The following is a 19,756-nucleotide window of genomic DNA, read 5'->3' on the forward strand; positions in this document are numbered from 1 at the left end:
TATGCACGTGAGCCTGCAGGTGTCTGTCTTCTTTACTGCATAGAAGTCATGTTCCTCCTTCGAATTTTATTATCGTGGATCAAAGCAGAAGTCAGGACAAGTTAGGTGGATTAAAAGTGTGTCTCAGAATAAAAGGGAGCCTTGTGAGTTTCTGGTTGACGAGAGGAAGGAGCCTTCCCTGCAGGCCTCCTGTTGGGCTCTCCTGCTGCAGCTCCCTGTCAGCTCTTCTGCCAGGTGTGATCTCTAGATCTGTCTCTGCCAGCTTGTCTCTGATGCCCGGATGTTGCTTAGGTTTCTCCGACAGTGCCTGGCCTCGACTTTATTATTTTTTTAATCACTAATAAGGTCTGTAGCTGCATAGCAGACAGTGAGCAATGACAACTGGTACTCAGTGTGGGGCACATTCAGTTCTTAACTCACATTTCTATCTTTATGCCCTTTTTATTAGATCGTGTTTAGCATCAGCGGAAGTTGCACAGAACTTAGTGTAGACTCAGGAAATCTGCAAATCTGAACAGTATATTTAGGTAAAAGGAGTAAGGAGATGGTGACTGTTTTCTGGTGTCTGTGTACTTCGTGTTTCCTGACTTTCCTGAACTGACCGCGTGCAGCATGGGCGAGAGCTGACCCCAAGGGAGTATGTCTCACCCTTTATCAGCTACCCTAGTCCCCCAGTGCCTGTGATGGTTCAGGTAGCTTTGCGATCCTCCTTTGGACTAGCCATCTAAAGATGCACCCTGCTCTAAGAAAAATCACTAAACTGGAAATAGCAAGAAATTTGAGTGCTTTATTTAAAAATAGCCTTTGCCTTTTGGGTGATTTTCTAAACATTTCTCCATTGTATAACTCGTGGCACTTCCACGTTTGGGCCACTTAGTGATTTGGTGGCTTGGAGGTGGCGACATTAGTCATTCCTTTTTTTTTTTTTTTGTGGGGGTTACTAGGGATTGAACTCAGGGGCACTCAGTCACTGAGCCACCTCCCCGGCCCTATTGTGTATTTTATTTAGAGACAGGGTCTCCCTGAGTTGCTCAGTGCCTCACTTTTGCTGAGGCTGGCTTTGAACTTGAGATCCTCCTGCCTCAGCCTCCCGAGCTCCTGGGATTACAGGTGTCTGCCACTGGACCTGGCAGAGATTAGTCGTTCATTCTTAAAAAAGATTTGTAGTTACCTGAGTTATTAGAAGGACCAGGGAGAAGAAACTAGAACTACCAGAGGATGTGGACAGGCATCATTGCTTGTGGGCTCTCTCTGACCTCTAGTGACTGGCTTAAACCTTGGGCATCAGGCAAGATGGGTCTAAGTTGCTTCTTATGTAAATCATGAGAACTTGAATAAATGTTTAAAACAATCATTGGTTTTGCTTAAATGAGCAACATGTTTGGAGCCATTTAAAACATCATTCAGGCTTTAGCTCTTCCTGGGGATAAGCAAAAATAGTTATGGTAGTGCTTCAGATCTTTATTGAGAGGAATAAAAAGTTTGCTAGATGTTGATAAACCATCGCAGTAGAGTGGGATTAGCCCCCTTTTAGAGCAATCCAGCCTAAGCAGAGTCTGCCCTACTTAGTTCTTCATGTCACCCTGTTGTCACGAGCTACTCTTTTCCTTATTTATAGCCCACTTTTCAGCTGTTCCTGCTGGATTCAGCTTCGAATCACCGTAAGGGCTTCTGCGCACTGTGTCGAGCCACGGGCCACTCACAGGCGGACGTGCCGCCTCTTAGAAGCTCCACTTCCTGTATCTGTGACCAGCGCTTTCCCATCAAGCAAACATGACCCAGAGAGTTTAATAGAATAAACTCTGTTTAGTCACAAGACATCCTTTCACGTCTGGAGAAGGCAGGCCGTGACCACAGTGTCCTGCTGCCGCCATCACTCCCTCCACCTCCTCGGAGACTCAGGCTCCCCCACTCTCTCCTTGCGCACCACCCGGGGTGGACTGACTGGCACACTCGTGGGGGCCCACGGCTGTGCACTCAGTTCTTCCCGATTTGTGTGCGCATTCTGCCATATGTCAGATTTGTTTTCTTTTCTTGATTTACTGTTTAAAGTCGTGTTTTCTTCAGTTAGTAAATGCTTGGCTTCATCACAGTGGTCACACAACAGTCACCCCCCTCTCCCTCTACATTCTTGTGTTTTCTGTTGTGATGTGTGGTTGTTATCTTCCCCTCACACTCTTCTTTCACAAGTGGAACGTGCTTTGAAGTCTCCGAGCTTCACAGACAGGCATGCCCATCTCTCTCTCACCCTTCTTCAAGGCTGGTAACCGAGGAAGATGGTACTGATGTCAGGAAGAGAGGCTCGTGCATCGTGGGAAACTCATCCTGCAAGAGCAGTGGAGATGTGTCCTGGCGTTCCCGCAGGGCTGCGTGCAGGAGGCTCTGCGGAGATGCCAGCACCCTTCCTCCCCAGTAGATGATGCATGGCTGGTGATATGCCTGGCCGTGAGCCCAACCCCGTTTAGTGGCAGGAGAAACTTCTCCTGGTAGCTGTTCTTTAAAATCTGGCACAAACAGAATTTCATGGGTTGTTAGAGCGTGTGGTGCTGGGCACAGTTTTCTTACTCCAGAAGTCCTTTTCCCTAGAAGTAGCAACACGGTGAGATTCTCATTCATTTTACTCTTCACGGCTGATCTTGGAGTTTCTGCAGGCGCTTTCACAGTGTGAGGGGTTCCCGGGCCCTGGTGGGGGCTGCTTTCTTGGCCAGTGGTTGCTTGCTCTTCTTACGAGATCAACCTTGGCCTGTTAGTATTGTGTGTTATCCCTTCATTCACTGAGCACACTGGAGAAATGTCTGAGATGCTCATTAAATGCACAGATGCAGGATTTGAGCAGCTGTTTGTAGCTGCCCAGAGCTTCCAGTAACCTGAGCCCCAGCAGCATGGCTTTTACGCACATGCTTACTTCTCTCAGCTGGCCCTCTGAGTGCTTCCAGAAGGGCTGACTCCTATAGGACTTCTGCTCCTATTATTTCAGAAACATAGGTGCAGCAGAGGAGACATACATTTCTGAATTCTGGATGTGTCTCAGTCCTTACAGGACCTCTTAGCCTCTTCCCACAACTTTAGCTGGTCCATGATGAAGCTAGAATACTGTTATAGAATAACTCTCCAGTTCCACTGCACAGAGTGGATGTGTCAGGCAGTCCTGGAATTTTCTAGTATGGATCATCTTTTATTTCCTCAAGAATGTCTGAAGATACTGTTTTAGGGTCTAGTCAAATTATTTGATCTAATAATCATTATAATTGAGTGTGTCTTCTTGCAGCTGTGCTGTCTGAGCACAGGCACAAAGATGATTTGACAAGGAAACCTGTTTTCATTCTTCCTCGTTGTAGTCTCCATCCAGGAAATGCATGGCCTCCGTCCCTTCTCCCTGTCCCTAACCTGGAAGGAATGTCCTGCTGCCTGCCGTGTCTCAGCCTCCTCTGTAGACCAGCACTCACGCACGCTTCCTCACAGGGCGGCTGTGGGATGTGGGACTGTGAAGGGGCAGGAGGCGGCTCTGAGAGCAGGGCCAGCTCGGAGTGTGTGCTCAGGAAACGTCAGCGGCGGCTCCTGCTGTCTCTGTTGATATTATGTTCGTGGTTTCCTTATTTGAAATTCTTATCCCATAAAAGTAATCTTTTTTCCTTAAATATGTTAAGCATGAAGATAAAGGCATGTCAAATGCTTTATTTGCATAATAACTTTAATTGTCTTGCTCAGTGACAATAGTAGAACAGACTAGCTAGTAAACAGAGTGTTGTCTGGTTTTCCTAGTGGTCACGTTGGTTTATTGGAGTCCGTGTTCCCACTGTCTAGCTGTGTTTTAAGCAGAGAGAGGCGCACCCCCATCTTGGTGTTACAGCCGTGTCGCTGGGGCTCTCAGAGTGAGGACGCTGGTTCAGTGTGCAGAGAGCTGCTTGGCGCGCTTTCCGGTCGCCCGGTCTTGCACTCAGTTCTTCCCTTCTGACAGCAACAACTTCCTTCCCCAGAAAAAGGACTCAGTTGTATAACCTTGATTTGTGGTGTTGCTTTATCCTGCTTTCTCTTTCAGCACATGAAATCATTTTGACATTGTTTGTAATCATCAATGCCAGACTGTTTAATTTTAAGAATCCAAAGGACGATAGACCAAAGATACGTCTAGCTTTTAAACAGAGAGGAATTTGGAAGAAAGCTTTGGGCTTAGGTCTAAGGTAGCGAATCCCGAGGACTTTCATGACATAGGACAGGATGGCCCAGGCTCAGCTGGGGGTAACTGGTGAGCAGATCAGGTTGTCAGCCATGGGCAGGTCTCATCCTCTTCGCGCCCACCTGAGGGAGCCAGGTGATCAGGGAAGGGAGGAGGCTGACTCGGAGCCTGGGCAGAGTGGCTCTGCAGCTCCATGAAAGCACACCTTTCGGAGGCCTCGGCCGAGTGGACTGGAGCAGCCCCTGCTGGCCCAAGGTAGACCTCAGCCTGCGGATCCACACCCCTGTGGGAAACACTTCCTTCCTTTCCTTCCCTCTCCCTCCCTCTCGCTCTTCAGCAGTGCAGTTCAGGAATAGAAAATAAGAGCCACTACTATACTTGCCCCTCTGGCTTTGCTAAATCATGCTGTTCTGCCGTATTTGCTGTAGATCATTTTGTAAAAAAAAAAACAGTACAGATATGAAAGAGGATCTTGTGCTTCCTCAGTAGAGAGTTGTTAGTGTCTTTCTTTCTGAGGAATGTTTTCACCCTTTTACTACACATTTCTGCTTCCATCGACCTCAATGTTGTACAGGTTGCTTTGCAGATTTGAAAGTACATAAGTGTATGGTAGGATTGTTTTGAAACTGCATGTGGCTGAAATCTTAATTATACCCACTCTGTTACATGCCTGAAGGCACAAGTGCTGATTGGCTTCCTAAGTGGAGGTGATCCTTCGGTAGCTAGCTGCCTCCTGTCTGCACATGCTCACCGTCTTTGACATTGTCAGACTGTATTTTTCCCAAGCAGAGCAGGCAAAGTGGTACTGCAGTGGGACATTTTAGTTTGCATTTTCCTGATCACAGTGAGTTTAGGCATGTTTATTACTTTGCTTATTATTCAAGTTTTCCCTTATGTCAATTCCCAGATCATATAAATTGAGCGTGCTTCAAATTATACTCTTATTTGTTGAAGATAGGCAAAAGAGTATTGTTGAAACAGACCCTGAGCTTTGGTGATTACCTTTAATGCAATTACTCAGATAGGCTAATTTACTTATATCTCAGTGATAAAAATGAATTCAGCTGTAACCCCAGAGACTCGGAAGGCTGCAGCCAGAGGATTGCAAGTTTGAGACCAGCCTCAGAAGCCTAGGGAGCCCCTGTCTGAAATAAAAACAGCTGGGGACACAGCTCAATGGCAGAGCACCCCAACTTCAGTCCCTGCTCCGGAGGGAAAGTTCCGGAGCTGGCAGCCGCTTCCGAGCCCTCCCACTGTGTTCCTTGGGTGGAAGCATGTCAGGGACACGGTTGTTTTGCTCATCACTTCATATCTGTTTCTCTGTTGTTTGAAAAGTGCAGAAGCTGCTGATTCCATTTGCTGAAATTGCAATTAGGCAAATGTAATGAGCCAGAGGATGGTGCACATAGCTTGTTTTTGATGAGGGAGGGCAGAAGATTAGGCAGAGGGGCAAGGCAATGAACCATTAATGCGGAGTAGCCATCGAACCTGAAGACCAACGTACAGATGCGGTGAATTATGTCCCCAGTCCTAAAATGGGGAGGACTGTGGTTACCTGCACGCGAAGTTCTTCCTGTGCTTTGTGATCCTTAGTAAAAGTAGCAAAACGCTTCTTCTGAGAGCCCTTTGCTTTGCATCTGTCCCTAGAACTCAGCTCAGAAGAATTTTTAACACCTCAGCCACGGTGTCCTTTGGAATCCAATGACAAAATGATTAAACAAGGGATTCGTTTACCTGAGAGGCAGCAGTTCTTCCCGGCAGTCGGTCCTTTTTCTAAGTCGGATTCCCTGACTCGGGGTGTGACCGACGGGGAGTGCGAGCTTGTGGTCTGCTGAGGTTGCTGGGCGTGGCCGGCCTGTGGCAGGTCTCCCGGGATTACTGGGCACGGAGGGTCTGCTCCTCTTCCACTGTCCTGCCTGCTGAGTGCACCCCCGGGTCACGAGCTGCCCGTGGCTCTGGGTGCTGAAGAGCCCGCTGGTGGTGTGGCTCACGGTGGAGACCCGTGTTGGGTCTCTCCCCTACTCCTTTTCCATCAGCATTTAAATTTCAGGTTCGCTGTCCTGTCCTGTGAGTGTCAGCATATTGTTTATCAGTGTGCCTGGGCCCAGACTGAACCTGCCTCCTTAACACTGTTTTAAAATGAAGTATTCCATATGTGTTTGGCTCCCACGTCTCTGGTTGCAGTGTCTCACCTCTGCTGTCTGCCGTCTCTCGCTGTCCCCCCTGTAGGACCTCTGTGCCTCTGCGGTCTCCCTTCTGGAAGACTTTGACAACGCCATGGTAACACCCCTGCTGTCATTCCTTTCTCTTTCTTTTTCTCATTTTTGTTTTTTAAGTAAAATATTAGAGCATTTCCTTTCTCCATCAAAATGAGAAGTGGGTTTTTCTCCTGCAGTGGGTAATTCCTGCAGGGCTCATTTCACTGTGCAACAGACCCATGAATGCACGGACCCTGTTCCGCTTCATGGAACTGATTTCCGAACGCGGCCCCTTTGGCCATCTCATGACCCATCACGCACACGGGTGGTGCCCAGCCAGGCAGCACGACCCGTCCCAGTGCCCGAGCTTCTCCCTGTGGTACCGGGCCTCATCAGTGGAGGGACGCATGGCATGCTGATCTGTAGGCCAGCGCCGGGCAGTGAGGACCACGGCTATGAAAGCCCCTCTCATCCCATCCCACCCTGGCTGTGTCCAGATTCTTAACAAAACGCATCATCTCTGTTTTCCTTTCCGGTATGCAGAAGACGTTTTTCTTTTCAGCACAGGTCTTGTGCGTGCATGTTCAGACTTCGCCTCTGTTGCTTTGCCTGGGCTGGCTAAGAATGCATGTTTGCATTAAATTACTCATAGGTTTCTGTGTCAGGTAGCCAACCCACAGTGTGAACGCAAGAAGCACTGGAATAAACAAGAGCACACACTCGGATGTGGGTGTAGGTCCGCTCATTTCACCGCCAGTGAGTGAGTCCTGTTATCTGTACGTGGCTGAAAATATCCTAAGCTGCCTATTCACACTTTGAAAATACTGGTTCTGTTAAATACTTGTTATTTCTCCAGTAGTAGTTTGAGTAGAGGAAAATCTGAAAACATCGATTTTTCCTGACACTTTATGGTATAGGGAGAACAGATGAGAATTTTACTCACTTAAAACCTTGAACTATCAAATTTAAAACTATTTTGGATATAGCTTATGTTTACTGTAGGGCACTTATAATTCAGATAAATCATTCATATAGAAAACAGATTGCATCAATCATTTACTTTCTTAAAGTATTACTACAGACAACATATTTAGTTTCCTAGGTATTTGAAGTCAAAGGAAGGTTCTATGATTTTTATACTCATTCAAGTTAATAAAAATGTGTATCTTTGTTGTCTTTTTACCTTTAATTTTTCTTTAATTTCTCATGTTAGAATTTAATAAAAATATACTTGACTCATTAAATTCATCATTTACGGACATGTCAATAGAATACATTGTAAAGGTTCATTATTGTTTGAGATGTGTTGACTTTAGAATTAGCAATTAATGGTAGTGTTGAAACCAACAAAGTTATATTTGAAGTGAAAACTAATACAGCGTTGAGCTGAACAGTTTGTCACGTTTAACGAGTTTAACAGAACCTCTTATAGTTGTGGAATTTTCCTTGAATCTGTCACCTGTGATCAAAGCAGACGAGATGACCATCATCAGGCGCACCCGTGGGCGTTCAGCCTTGGGCACTGTGACCTGGTGACCTCTGCAGCTGGGAGTCATCAGTGAATCCCTCTGGCCTGGTGACTCAGAACCACAGCCCACTGGTTTTTTGTGTGCATGCCTTTTGTTATTTTCCCCTAATCTGCATTTTCAGAAACAGTCACAAAATCTGGCTATGGTTTTCCAGATAAAATTTGTCTCTTTGCCACCCTTAAACACTGTTGCAAAGTCAGTAATTGAGAATTTGGAGAAATCATCACTAGTGAATCGAGTGACTGGGACACTCCTGATTCTGAAGCCCTGCTGCTTACTGGCTGCTAACGGGTGGTAAGACCAGTTCTCCTTTAGAAAGTCACATGTGCCCAAGTGACAGAGTGGTTGCTAATGGAGACAAGAAGATCCAGAGAAATGGAAAGTATGTTTGAAGATGATTTATCAAAAATGCTAAGTTTACTGGATGCATAAATTTCAAATTATGCTCTGGGTTCAGCGTCTCTTTGACTTTAGATACCTTTTCTGTCTAGTTAAAAATCCAGCAGTAGGAGAAAAAATGGTTCTCATGGAAGTTAAGAAGGTGAGTTAGCACGGAACAGCACAACTTCTTAGAGAACTTTTCAGAAAATATCATGGATTTACACTTTCTTTATAGAGGCAAGCCCAAAGCAAAGTGCATAAAAATGAAGAGATGGGAGCTTATCTCAGCGATGCAGGGATGGGCTTCTGTGACCACTAGAAGGTCCCAGTTGTCATAGATCGTTCCCTTAGTGCATGCAAGTCAGGTCCCTGAGCCCTAGGGGTGCAGATGTCACATGCTGTCCTAGTGATGTGCTGTAAGCAGAGGGTGCCTAGCTGGAGGCAGCTATTCCACCAAAAGCCAGCTTCCTGGACTGTCCTCTCCATGATTAAGAATGCGAAGCCGATGTAGCCTCTGGTGGTTTCTGCTAAGCGGGATCGGTGAAGAGGGAGAAATGGAGCCCCCGTGCAGGGCCTGCCTCACTTAGTTCTGCCGTTCTTCAGTAGGAGTTGGGAGAAGTTGCGGGGAGGGGGCATGGAGACCCACCTGAAGACCTCACCCTTTGGCAGATGTCTAAAGTGAATTCTAGAGTGTGAGGCTGTATTTCAGATTTGTTTTTTTAAATCTCTTTCTCCCTGCTTCTTTTGAAGTCATGGTGCCTTTCCTTGAATGTTAGTTTATGGTTTGTTAGATGATTTTTGGTTCATATTTCTTAAATCTCCATGACCTCGACTAACATTCAGTGAGATGAATGAGTACCGCCCAGTCTCACAGTGCTGGCGCTTCGTCAGCTTGGCACACCGTCAGTATTGGCACGCATGGGTATTCTGGCTTTTCCACCCATCTGTCCGTCACAGTGTGTTCTCTAAGGTTCTGCAGTGGCAGAGGAGGGTTAGGAAAGTCTGTTCTCTGGCTCTGCATCTGGCTGTCACGTGTAGATCACATCCTGCTTCCCACAGAGCCAAAGCTGGGCAGGATGTGCAGACTGCCTACGGATCCAAGATGCCAACTCACATAGACGTAGTCCCATTTTCTTCTAGACTGTGAAAATGATCCTGTTCATGTCTTTGTCCTCACAGCGAAGCCCGGCAATGTGTGTCAGGGACCTTATGTGGTGTCATGTCCAGGGGCATTGATTAAAGGGTTCATGTTTAAAGATTTAATGATTCCTCGGCATGGGTTTTGGAGGTTCAAGGTCCATTTGCAGAGTTTGGGGAGAACAGATTTGGGCTCTTGTGACCACACAGAGAATTTGGGCTGTTTTTCTTAGACCCAACCCCATGGGGATACTGTTGGGTCTAGCAGTACCTTCCTAAGCCCTGTTCTGCAAAGTCAGATGCTTACTGAAGCTGTCTTGTGCAGATCATATGGTAGGTAGTCTCAGAAACTTGGGATCCATCCATGTGTGGATGCATGGTCACCTTAGGAGAGGAGGAAGCCTCATCAGTAACCCCAAGTGACGTCATGTGGGGATTGGAGTACACACCGTTCTGTTTAATGGAAACATCTGGCTTTGGTGTTTCGTCCACAAGTCTTTTTTTTTATTTTTCTTGTAAACAAATGGGATACATGTTGTTTCTCTTTTACATGAAGTAAAGGCATACCATTTGTGTAATCATAAATTTACATAGGGTAATGTTGTTTGATTCATTGTTATTTTTTCCCTTCCCCCCACCCCTCCCACCCCTCTTTTCCCTCTACAGTCCTTCCTTCCTCCATTCTTGCCACCCTCCTTAACCCTAACCCTAAACCTAACCCTAACCCTAACACTAACCCCTCCCACCCCCCATTATGTGTCATCATCCGCTTATCAGTGAGATCATTCGTCCTTTGGTTTTTTGAGATTGGCTTATCTCACTTAGCATGATATTCTCCAATTTCATCCATTTGCCTGCAAATGCCATAATTTTATCAATCTTTATGGTGGAGTAATATTCCATTATATATATATATGTGTGTGTGTGTGTGTGTGTGTGTGTGTCACAGTTTCTTTATCCATTCGTCAATTGAAGGACATCTAGGTTGGTTCCACAATCTGGCTATTGTGAATTGAGCAGCTATGAACATTGATGTGGCTGTATCTCTGTCATATGCTGATTTTAAGTCCTTTGGGTATAGGCCAAGGAGTGGGATAGCTGGGTCAAATGGTGGGTCCATTCCAAGCTTTCTGAGGAATCTCCACACTGCTTTCCAGAGTGGCTGCACTAATTTGCAACCCCACCAGCAGTGTGAGTGTACCTTTTTCCCCACATCCTCGCCAGTCCACAAGTCTTAAGAGAAGTTCTCCTCCATTGGGCTGACTTTAAGAGGCTCTGTGTCCTTAAAGAATAGGTTCCAATGAGCACTGGGGTCTCTTTGTCCTCGGTACCACCTGTGGAGGCCTCTCTTCACGTCATCAGCGCCCTGGCTTTGGAGTCTGGGTCGACTCTGCAGGTCTGCATGGGAGTGCTTGTGACGTCACTCAGCTCCTGGAGCTGTCCTCTCCCCCCGAAGAACACGGAGGAGCCTGGCCCTCCCTGTGTTGCATTCCTCCTAGTTGGTGGTGGTCTCCCTCCTAACTGAGCATCTATCCCTTTCTCCTTGCTGGAAATATCCACACTTTCCCCCAAATGCATTAAAACAGTTTTTTGAAACTATAATTCAGCACTTTCTAAAATGAGGACATCTATTATAAGCCAATAGTAAAATAATCCTAAGTAAACCTCAGTCTTGACAATTTGTCCATCCTGAAAATACCCAGTGATGGCAGGGAGCCAGGCTTCTTTCTGTGATCATCACTGCAAGTTTCCACAAGAACCTCTGCCACCAAAGCGTACCCCAAGCACATAGCTCCTCTTTGCAATGTATTAATTTCCTAAGGCCAAGACACGGGTTAAGACTGGTGAGCAGACGTTAACAGGCTTTATTTCATACCTCGTTGAATGGACTCGGATCTGCAGTTAGCTTGAAAGTCAACCCCTGTACTCTGATGGGTTGTCAGAGGTGTAGGGGCACGTGTGTCCTCGAATCCGCGCTGACGGGCAGCCTCCAGGTCGCTGAGCAGGAGCTCCCCCTCAGAGCCTGCGTGCTCACAGACACTGGTGTGCACACACGTGCTCTTCCCCTGTGGGCGGGGCAGCCTTGGGTTTACGCCTGCGCTCTGACGGCGCTCCCCCTTCACCCCAGAGCGGCTGGTCCTCTGCTGTGCACCCCTTGTCTCTTAGGCTCCCATTTGTGTCTCTTTATAGTCTCCTAAGAAAAGCTCAGCCCTGCAGATGCACAGGGTTGTGGTGGGGAACAGCATGGACTGCAGCTTGGGGTCAGTGACTTCTGTGTCCATGTCATAAGGTTTGCTGTCAAGGGTCAGTGGGATCGTTGGCCAGAAGCTCAAACCCAGGCCTCGCCGTGCTGACCTCCAGTTTGCCTTGGCTTTGTCTTGCAGGGCCCACCCGGGGACCAGGCTGCTCTCTTTGCTGCACAGGCTCGGCCCTCCCCGCAGGCCCCTCAGTATCCAGGGCTGCAGCAGGCACAGGTACCCACGTCGGCTTCACAGGTCTGCTGGGGTATTAATGCTCTTTGTCCATGGACGGAGGCAAAGACTCTGGCCATCATCTCCCTAACAGACCCAGAACTGAGTCACTTCTACTTATGGGTCATACCTGATGTTTCAAGAAAACTGTACCAATAATTGTTGAGCACGTCTTAGGATCAATTAAGGGGCATGAAACACTTTAGGGGAATTATTGAGTTAAAAATGTAAATAAATCCAAACTTCTTTTGATGATGACAGATATAAAATGCTTAACAGTCAGAGTTACTTGTGATGTAATTCATCATTGAGATTGTCATACTCAAAGACAACGTGGATGAGGAGTCTGGCAGAACAGCAGGACTGTGGGCCTTGGAACCAGCCTCAGCAGCTCCTGGCAATTCCCCTCCGCATGTTAGCCTTTGGTTTCCTTCTGTAAAACAGAGATGAAGGAGGTGAGGATGCAGACAGGTGCAGACCATACTCCACATGCTGAAAGGCTTAGCTCATCTAAGTGTAGCGAAGCTGCGCTCTTCTCCTCCACTTGTCGTTCCTGTGCTCTTGCCCTCTGCCTGAGGTAGTCAGGAGCCCGGGCGTTGGGAGGCCTGCCGGGGCTGCCCATTCACTTACGGTGCACTGAGGCGGGCTGCGCTCCAGCCAGGGCAGGAAGGTGTGTACCAGCCACCAGTTGTGCCGTCCTTCCTGGTGCCAATCGTTTTTGTTTTGTTTGCTTTTTGGAACCTGATTGGTTATGATAGGCACATTCATCAGACCCAGAAAGGTACAGTCACAGGTTGGGAAAGTGTCCTCCACGGAGCGTGGGTAGCTTTCTGGCTGCCCTTGGGGTCTGCTGAACATGGCTGTGTCCGGGCACTGAAGGCCTGGATGCTTGCCTGTCGCACAGAAACGCATCCTTCCTCCTGCAGACAGAGCAGCGGACCCCGAGACCCAGTTTGGCCACATGCCAATTCACGTAGTTCTAAACGGAAACCTTTGGCATACAGCCTGTTTGCTCCTTGGCACTCTGGCCAGACTCCCTGCCTCCAGCTCAGTCTTCCTCACACTTTGAGTCCTAAGAGCCTCTGAGAACAGTGAATTTCAGAGGGGTCCTCTGGGGGTCATGTGCCCCACGTTCCCCAGTGAGGGAAACCTGGAGTGCTGACCTCTCCCTTTCCTCCCGCAGACCATGCCCCAGGGCTACACCATGTACGGGACGCAGGTGCCTCTGCCGCAGCCAGCGCAGCCCCAGGCCGGCGGCGTGGTCCTGTCCCCCAGCTACGGCTCCCGGGCCTACCCAGCCGCACACTCCAGCCCTGCGCTCATGGAGAGACTGAGGCAGATCCAGCAGCAGCCCAGTGGCTACGTCCAGCAGCAGGCCCCGCCCTACCTGCAGCCCCTGACGGGCGCCCAGAGGTGATGTGACCGAGGGGGGCTGACTGGGAGAGCGGGCGGGACCGGGGATTCCTGGCTGCCCCTTCCATGTCCTTGACGTTGGCCCCGCCTGTCAGGGGCACCCGCGGGGAGGCCAGGCAGGAGGCGCCTCGTCTGCGTGCTGCATTCCACTCAGGCCCAGCTGCGCTTGCTTCTCCCATGGGTGGGTGTTGTGTCGTTGGGTGGTCCCTGCTGGTCGGTTAGCTCCGGCGGTCCCTGTTCCTTACCTTCTCGCTGAAAGCCTCTGAGAGACTGCTGATGGTCATCAGCCGGAGTCGGCTGCTCAGAGCTGTGCAATGTGTGCGTGCAGTACTGACGGGGCCTGTGACGTGGGTTCGTCACCGCTGAGTGGCCGCCTCTTCCCGCTCAGGGACGTCGGTGAAACAGGACCCCATAGACTCTGGCTCTTGTTGTAATCGGGTCCCTTAGACCCAGGGCGTCTGCCCCGCTGCAACAGCTGCTGTGTTTATTCAGCTACCTAAATGTAAACTAATTAAATGAAGTGCACCTTTACTTCTCCTTCACAGGAGTCACATTTCACATGTTCAGCAGCCAGATGTGGCCACAGGGCAGCCCCTGGCCTGAGCAGTAGCACAGGCTTGTGTTGACATGTGTACTTGAAAGGAAGCCCGCAATTGTGTTTGCTCCGAGGGCTGATGTTTACATCACTAGTCCTAGTGGCCATCTTATTTTACAGCACATACAGAAGCATTGCAGTCATCATAGACAACTCCGTGGGATGGTACTTTCCAGAAGAATTAGGTATCATACAGAACTTTGCCCAGGCGTGCCCATCCGTGGCTGAGTGTCAACCACGAGCAATTCCAGCTATTGGAAATTGGGACAGCTGATAGTACCACATTTGGGAAATTAAACTAACTTGGAAAATATGTATTTCCAATTTCATTTAATTTCCTGCTTTTATAGCTAGTAGCAGCGTAGCATAGCTCAGGAGTTTGAACTTCCAAGTCAGCAGTTCTGGGTTCAGCTGCCACCTGCACCCTCTGCTTTCTGAGTAACTTCAGGGATGTTCCTTCTCCAGGTCTGTCCTCTCACTTTTAAAGTGGGCGGGGGCAGGACGCTGAGCTCAGGCGCTGTCCTGGGGGCACAGTGCAGGTCAGGTGTTCAGCTAGTGGTACTTAGCATGAGAACTGTTTCATGAAAAAATGAATTCACTCACGACTGCTGTTGAAGAAGCCTGTTTGCTGTTTGACCCGAGTGGTCAGGTCTCTGTCTGAGCTGCTGGCCCTTTTCTGTTTGAACGTGTGAGTGACGGTCGAGCAGGGTGACCTGCCTGAGTGTGGGCTGAGTGCCGGTGGCACTGATGTGCAGGTGCGCTCTTCTTTGCCAGGATGAGCCACCAGGCTCTGCAGCAGAGCCCCCTGGTGGGCGGGGCCATGGACGCCGTGCTGACGCCTGCACACCCCAGCCTCCCTTCCGTGCCCCTGCCTCAGGACCCCATGAGGCCCCGGCAGCCACAAGTCCGACAGCAGCAGAGACTCCTGCAGGTACGGGCAGGGTGGTGGGGCAGCACTGTCATCCTCACGGGGGGCAGGTACGCAGCAGTGATAAGAGGGACAGACGCGTCTGACTGTGACTGCCGAGGCCCGGGGCCCTGTGTGTTCCGCATGCAGAGCTCAACTGCTGCAGTTTAATTCCAAGTTGGCAGATTTTCCATTCTCTGGGCCTCTGCCCCGCCTTGGGCAGGAGAGTCTGTGTCTGCCTTCTCAGCTCGGGAGGTCCTGCAGTGGCCTTGGCTGGCCCAGCCGCTATTTAACGGGGGCCTGCCATCGAACGCTGATTCCATGCATATGAAAAGAATGTGAACAAAGCTGAACTGCCAGGGCTTCCTAGAGGTCTTTAATCCAAGAAGTTTCTGGAATGTATCTGGTCTGATCAGGTTGTGAAATCAGAGGAGCGTAGGGAGTTTCCTGGTGTCTCTGGTAGAACTCAGAGCCCTATCATCCACGTATTGGAGACTCGACCTTGCTTCCATGTCCCTAAGAAATGTGGGCTGCGTCTTCCTGTGCCCTGTCTCTTCATTGCTAACTAGGCGGCTTCACACTGTACTTGCCACCTCGTCCTGGTGTGGGGTTGGCGACTTCTGGAGAGAAGGACCCCGAGCTCCCACCTTCTCACCTGTCCGCCCTGAGATGCCGTGTTACCTCATGTATACCACAAAAGAAGACAACCTCGACTTTGGGGTGTCTTGTGGAGCTGGGGTGCCCTAGGGCACGTGGTTAATAGGAAGGAGACCTGTTGTGCAGGAAGGGACATGCAGAGTCTGCATGTCCCAGGCTTGACGCTGGATGGAAGGAAGAACAAACATCTTGAGAACTTGGACCCTAAGCTCAAGCGGTTTTGAGGTCAGAGTCTAGTGTGACCTGCAGATTTCTGGTTAATGGTACCCCTGGGTGACAAGCAGAAGCCGACACAGATTCTTTGTAGACCTGAGCTTCATAACATGCCATCGGTGGTAAGATGTCATTAGTTGCATCCTAAGTTTCGACCTAATAAAATGTTTAAAAAGTTGCCTTGGCCCTGGTAACACACGGGTGTTGATCTGGGGGAGTGTGGCTGGCAGATGTCCAGTCCTGTCCAAGGTGTAGATGTCATCTCCAAGTGGTAAATAAAAGGAATGATCTTAGTCTCTACCTCTCAAGTGTGCAGCAAGGGTTAAATAAGAAACTTCAGGTGAAGCACTAGTTTGGTAATGTTGCTATTAATTTCTTATTCATGTGATTATTAATAGAGCAGTATTTTCTTAAGTCATCATTTTCCCCTAGGAAAATGGTTCTTAGGATATATTTCAGATTATGGGGGGACTGCTATTTGTATTTCCCTCTGTTTTAATATTTTTTTCTTCATTTCTGAATCACCAAGGAAAATCGCTACACTGTCCATTTGCCGCTTTCCTCCTTGGTGTTCTTCAGACCCAAACATGGGAAACCTGTCCCCGCTGGGTGCGGTGTGCACTTAATCACTCCTAGAGTGTGTCATTGGGGTAATTGTTCCCATCAACAATACATTCCTTGGAGACTGACAAAAACAGTGATTTGCCCCTGTGAATGGCGTCTCTCCTATTTGGGCGACTGGCCACCTCTGTGGAGGACAACCTGACAACTGTGAATTGGGGTTATCTCTCGTGAGGGGTCTCCTGAGGTCACAGAGCCCCAGGCACTCGGCTTCCTCCTGCTGAGTGTCTGGTTCCATGTGAGTTGCTGGTGGTGGGAGCGGCCCTGGCCGGGGCTCTGTGGAGTTTCCACGTCCTCAACCGTTGTCACCTAGTGTCTGACACTGGCTATTTATTACCTTTCTCTAAAAAGACAGGTAATTTGGGGCCTAGCATGTAGACCAAATTCAAAAAATGAAAAGGATGAAAAAAATCTCTGGGTTTGTCACCCCCAGGAAAGAGTGTGGATGGAGGACATGTTAAAGGTCATGCAGAGGAAGCAGTTGCTTAGATTTTTCTGTGTCCTGCCTAGTAGGTGTCTGGTCCGTGTGTCCAGCAGCTGCATATTTGAGCCAGTTTCTAATTTTATGCTGGTCATTTGTGCTGAAACCTCTTCCAAACTTCCTTAAAAAATTAAACTCCAGGGTTGGGGAGATAGCTCAGTTGGTAGAGTGCTTGCCTTGCAAACATAAGGCCCTGGGTTCAATCCCCAGCACCGCAAAATAAAAAAACTCCAGTTCTCAGGGGTCTCTTGCCATACATCACAGGGAATGAAAGGAGACCTGCCAGTGGGTGCTGGCCCACCTGGGGACCTGCCAGTAGGTGCTGGCCCACCTGGGGACCTGCCAGTGGGTGCTGCCCACCTGGGGACCTGCCAGTGGGTGCTGCCCACCTGGGGACCTGCCAGTGGGTGCTGGCCCACCTGGCGTGAGGCAGGCGGCGTGCCCACAGAGGGCGCGTGACATGAAGGAGCCACACAGCAGGTGCCAGGCTGGCCCTGGTGAGCGGGAGACGGTGTGGCCGTGAGCCATGACTGCCTGAGACAGGCGTCCAGGGCTGGGTGGTCTGGAGGAACACACGGAGGGAGACTCGGGTCTTGCCCTTGAAGGATGAAGGGGGCTTTGCCAGGGGTGGATGGAAGAGGCAGGACCCAGTCATGCTCCCATGTTGGTCAGTAAAGGTGGTCCCAGGAGATGGTGACGTCCCCTAGTGACACCGCAGCACAGATGTCCTGTGGCAATGGTGGAATGAAACCCACTGCGCTGCCAATCACGCTTGGACTGCACACCAGTCAGGGACTTGCATGTGGCCATGTGACTGTCCCAGGTGTGCTCCTGGGCTGCACTGCATGCATTGTCGTAGGGTGCTGTTCGTGGAGCCCATGGTGCCACACCTGGAGTGCGTCATCTTCTCCTGAGCTTAATGCAGCGTGTTTCACACTCACCCTGCAGCCTGGGTGTGTGGCGGGCTGCACCATACCGTCTGGGGTCATGCAGGTGTGCTCTGTGACGTCTGGGGTCACGCAGGTGTGCTCTGTGACGTCTGGGGTCACGCAGGTGTGCTCTGTGTCGTCTGGATGGTGACAGCCCCTAAAGACACAGTGCTCAGAGCGGGTCACCGTTGGTAGGCTGCACACTTTCACTGCAGCAGGTAGTGGGATGAACGCAGCGGAGCCCCAGACGTGGCCGTGACCTTTCCTTCAAGGCCGTGACCTGCTTTCTCTCTTTCTAGATGCAGCAGCCCCAGCAGCCGCCCCCGCCCCAGCAGCCTTCACAGCCGCAGAGCCAGACCCTGGGTCTCCAGGCCGTGCAGCCCCAGCAGCCTCTGGTAAGGCCTGTGTCCTGGAACCAGACCTGCGGGCTCTGCCGCAGGCTGTGGAGGATCCAGCAGCCCGAACATTCCAGCGGCTTCTCTCTAGGAATGAAAGGAGATGGGCGATGGCTGCCGTCCCCTGGGGTGCGAGGCAGGTGCTGTGCCCGCAGAGGGCGAGTGGACTTTCTCTCTGGGGCCCTGCCAGGGTGGTGGTGTGGGGCTGGTGTGTTCGTTTACGTGGAAAGGTACACATAATTATTTGGGGTTTGATAGGTTACAGCATTTTCCTTTTTAAAAACTTGGGATCATTCCATGGACTAAAATACTTACACGGAGATGCAGGTTCTTCTTCTTCTTCTTTTTTTTTTTTAAATAAGCAGTGTTAGGTGATGACATAGTTTATCTGTTTAGAAAATTATTTTTCACTTTCATTTTCATAATAATCTCAGAGAGGATGAGCGTGTTCTCCAGAATGTGCTCTTTGATGGTGTGGAAGGAACTGTTTTCAGACGTGGACTTGCTGTGAGAGTCTTCGGGCAGCTCATGACCTGTGGTTCACTACTCCAGTGACGTAGATCCGGGTGGGAAGTGCGGTCTGTGCGGCCTGCTGTCTTCTGAAGCTCCTTGCTCCGCCGCGGGGTCACAGGGATGGTGTCCTGTCCCTGCTTCATTACTCACTTAGTTTTTCTTTAAATTGTCTTCTTTTCCTATTAAGTAACTGCTTTTTGGGAGAAGCGTTTTACCACAACCACAGTGAGCCCAGCACGGGCTGCGTGGTCCTGGAGCGTCTGATCATGAACACCTAGGAGGCAGGGAGGGACCAGGAAGGCGTGCTGCCCGGCACTGCCCTGCGAGGCTGCTGGTGCCTGGCACAGGGCTGCTGCTGCCCACGGTCAGCACAGGCACCCAGGCGGAGTTGGGCAGGAGATGGGTGTTAGGAAGGACGGGAAGGAAGGTCTGAAGTGGGCGCCACGCCCAGCGGGACCGCCAGTGTGACACGGTCAGCCTGGACAGACACCCGCACCTCCAGAGCCTGAGGTGGAGGAGGAGCCGGGCGGGCCAGGCAGAGGCTGGAAGGCGCCGGACACCGGGTGCCTGTTCCTGTGGCAGTGTTTGCAACGTCCACTGCAGCCAACTCCAAAGGCCCTGTCCACAGTGGGGCAGCACGTGGCCGTCGGCTCACCCTTGAGGCGCCCGCACGCCCACACCACAGACTCTGTGGACCCTCTGGACCCACTTTTCCACACAAGAACAATTACTTTGAGATGATCTCAAACTAACAGAAATGTTCCAGGAATGGTAGGATTGCCCCAGCGCCTGGGCCAGGCCCAGTGACCAGAGCCCTGGCTGCCGCCTGCCGCCCACGCCCTCCTCCCGCCCTTCCTGAGCTGCACGCAGGGTGTGGTCAGTAGGATCAGGAACCAGGACGTGGACACAGGGTTGCTCTGCTGCCAGCAGCCCACGCCCGTGGTGGTGACACGGGGGTCTCTCCAGGCTCAGGTCGCAGCCTTGGTCTGGCTCCCCTGCGCCCTCACCCACCTTCTGTTGGGACCAGCTCCAGCCACATGCTTCCTCTTCACAATGGTGGCCATTGGGGGCATGGGGACACTTGGGCTGCGGGTGTTGCTCTGTCGACTTAGCTGCTTGGGTGGTGAGTCTAGAACCAG

The 19,756-nt window shown here is 50.3% G+C and overlaps 1 protein-coding gene across 6 annotated transcripts in view; it reads left to right on the top strand.

Annotated features, from left to right (window-relative positions):
• Med12l (mediator complex subunit 12L) overlaps positions 1 to 19,756 on the top strand; it is a 257,146-nt gene that overhangs the window by 229,023 nt on the left and 8,367 nt on the right. For 5 of the 6 annotated variants that reach the window (XM_047563897.1, XM_047563898.1, XM_047563899.1 and 2 more), the window contains exons 40-44: positions 6,407 to 6,457; positions 11,807 to 11,896; positions 13,077 to 13,306; positions 14,676 to 14,832; positions 18,009 to 18,104. In XM_047563897.1, the coding sequence (XP_047419853.1) occupies positions 6,407 to 6,457; positions 11,807 to 11,896; positions 13,077 to 13,306; positions 14,676 to 14,832; positions 18,009 to 18,104 (624 nt within the window). The remainder of the gene's footprint in view (positions 1 to 6,406; positions 6,458 to 11,806; positions 11,897 to 13,076; positions 13,307 to 14,675; positions 14,833 to 18,008; positions 18,105 to 19,756) is intronic. The other variant, XM_047563901.1, reaches the window with a different exon arrangement.

The sequence above is a fragment of the Sciurus carolinensis genome, chromosome 9, assembly GCF_902686445.1.
Source record: "Sciurus carolinensis chromosome 9, mSciCar1.2, whole genome shotgun sequence".
NCBI lineage: Eukaryota > Metazoa > Chordata > Mammalia > Rodentia > Sciuridae > Sciurus > Sciurus carolinensis.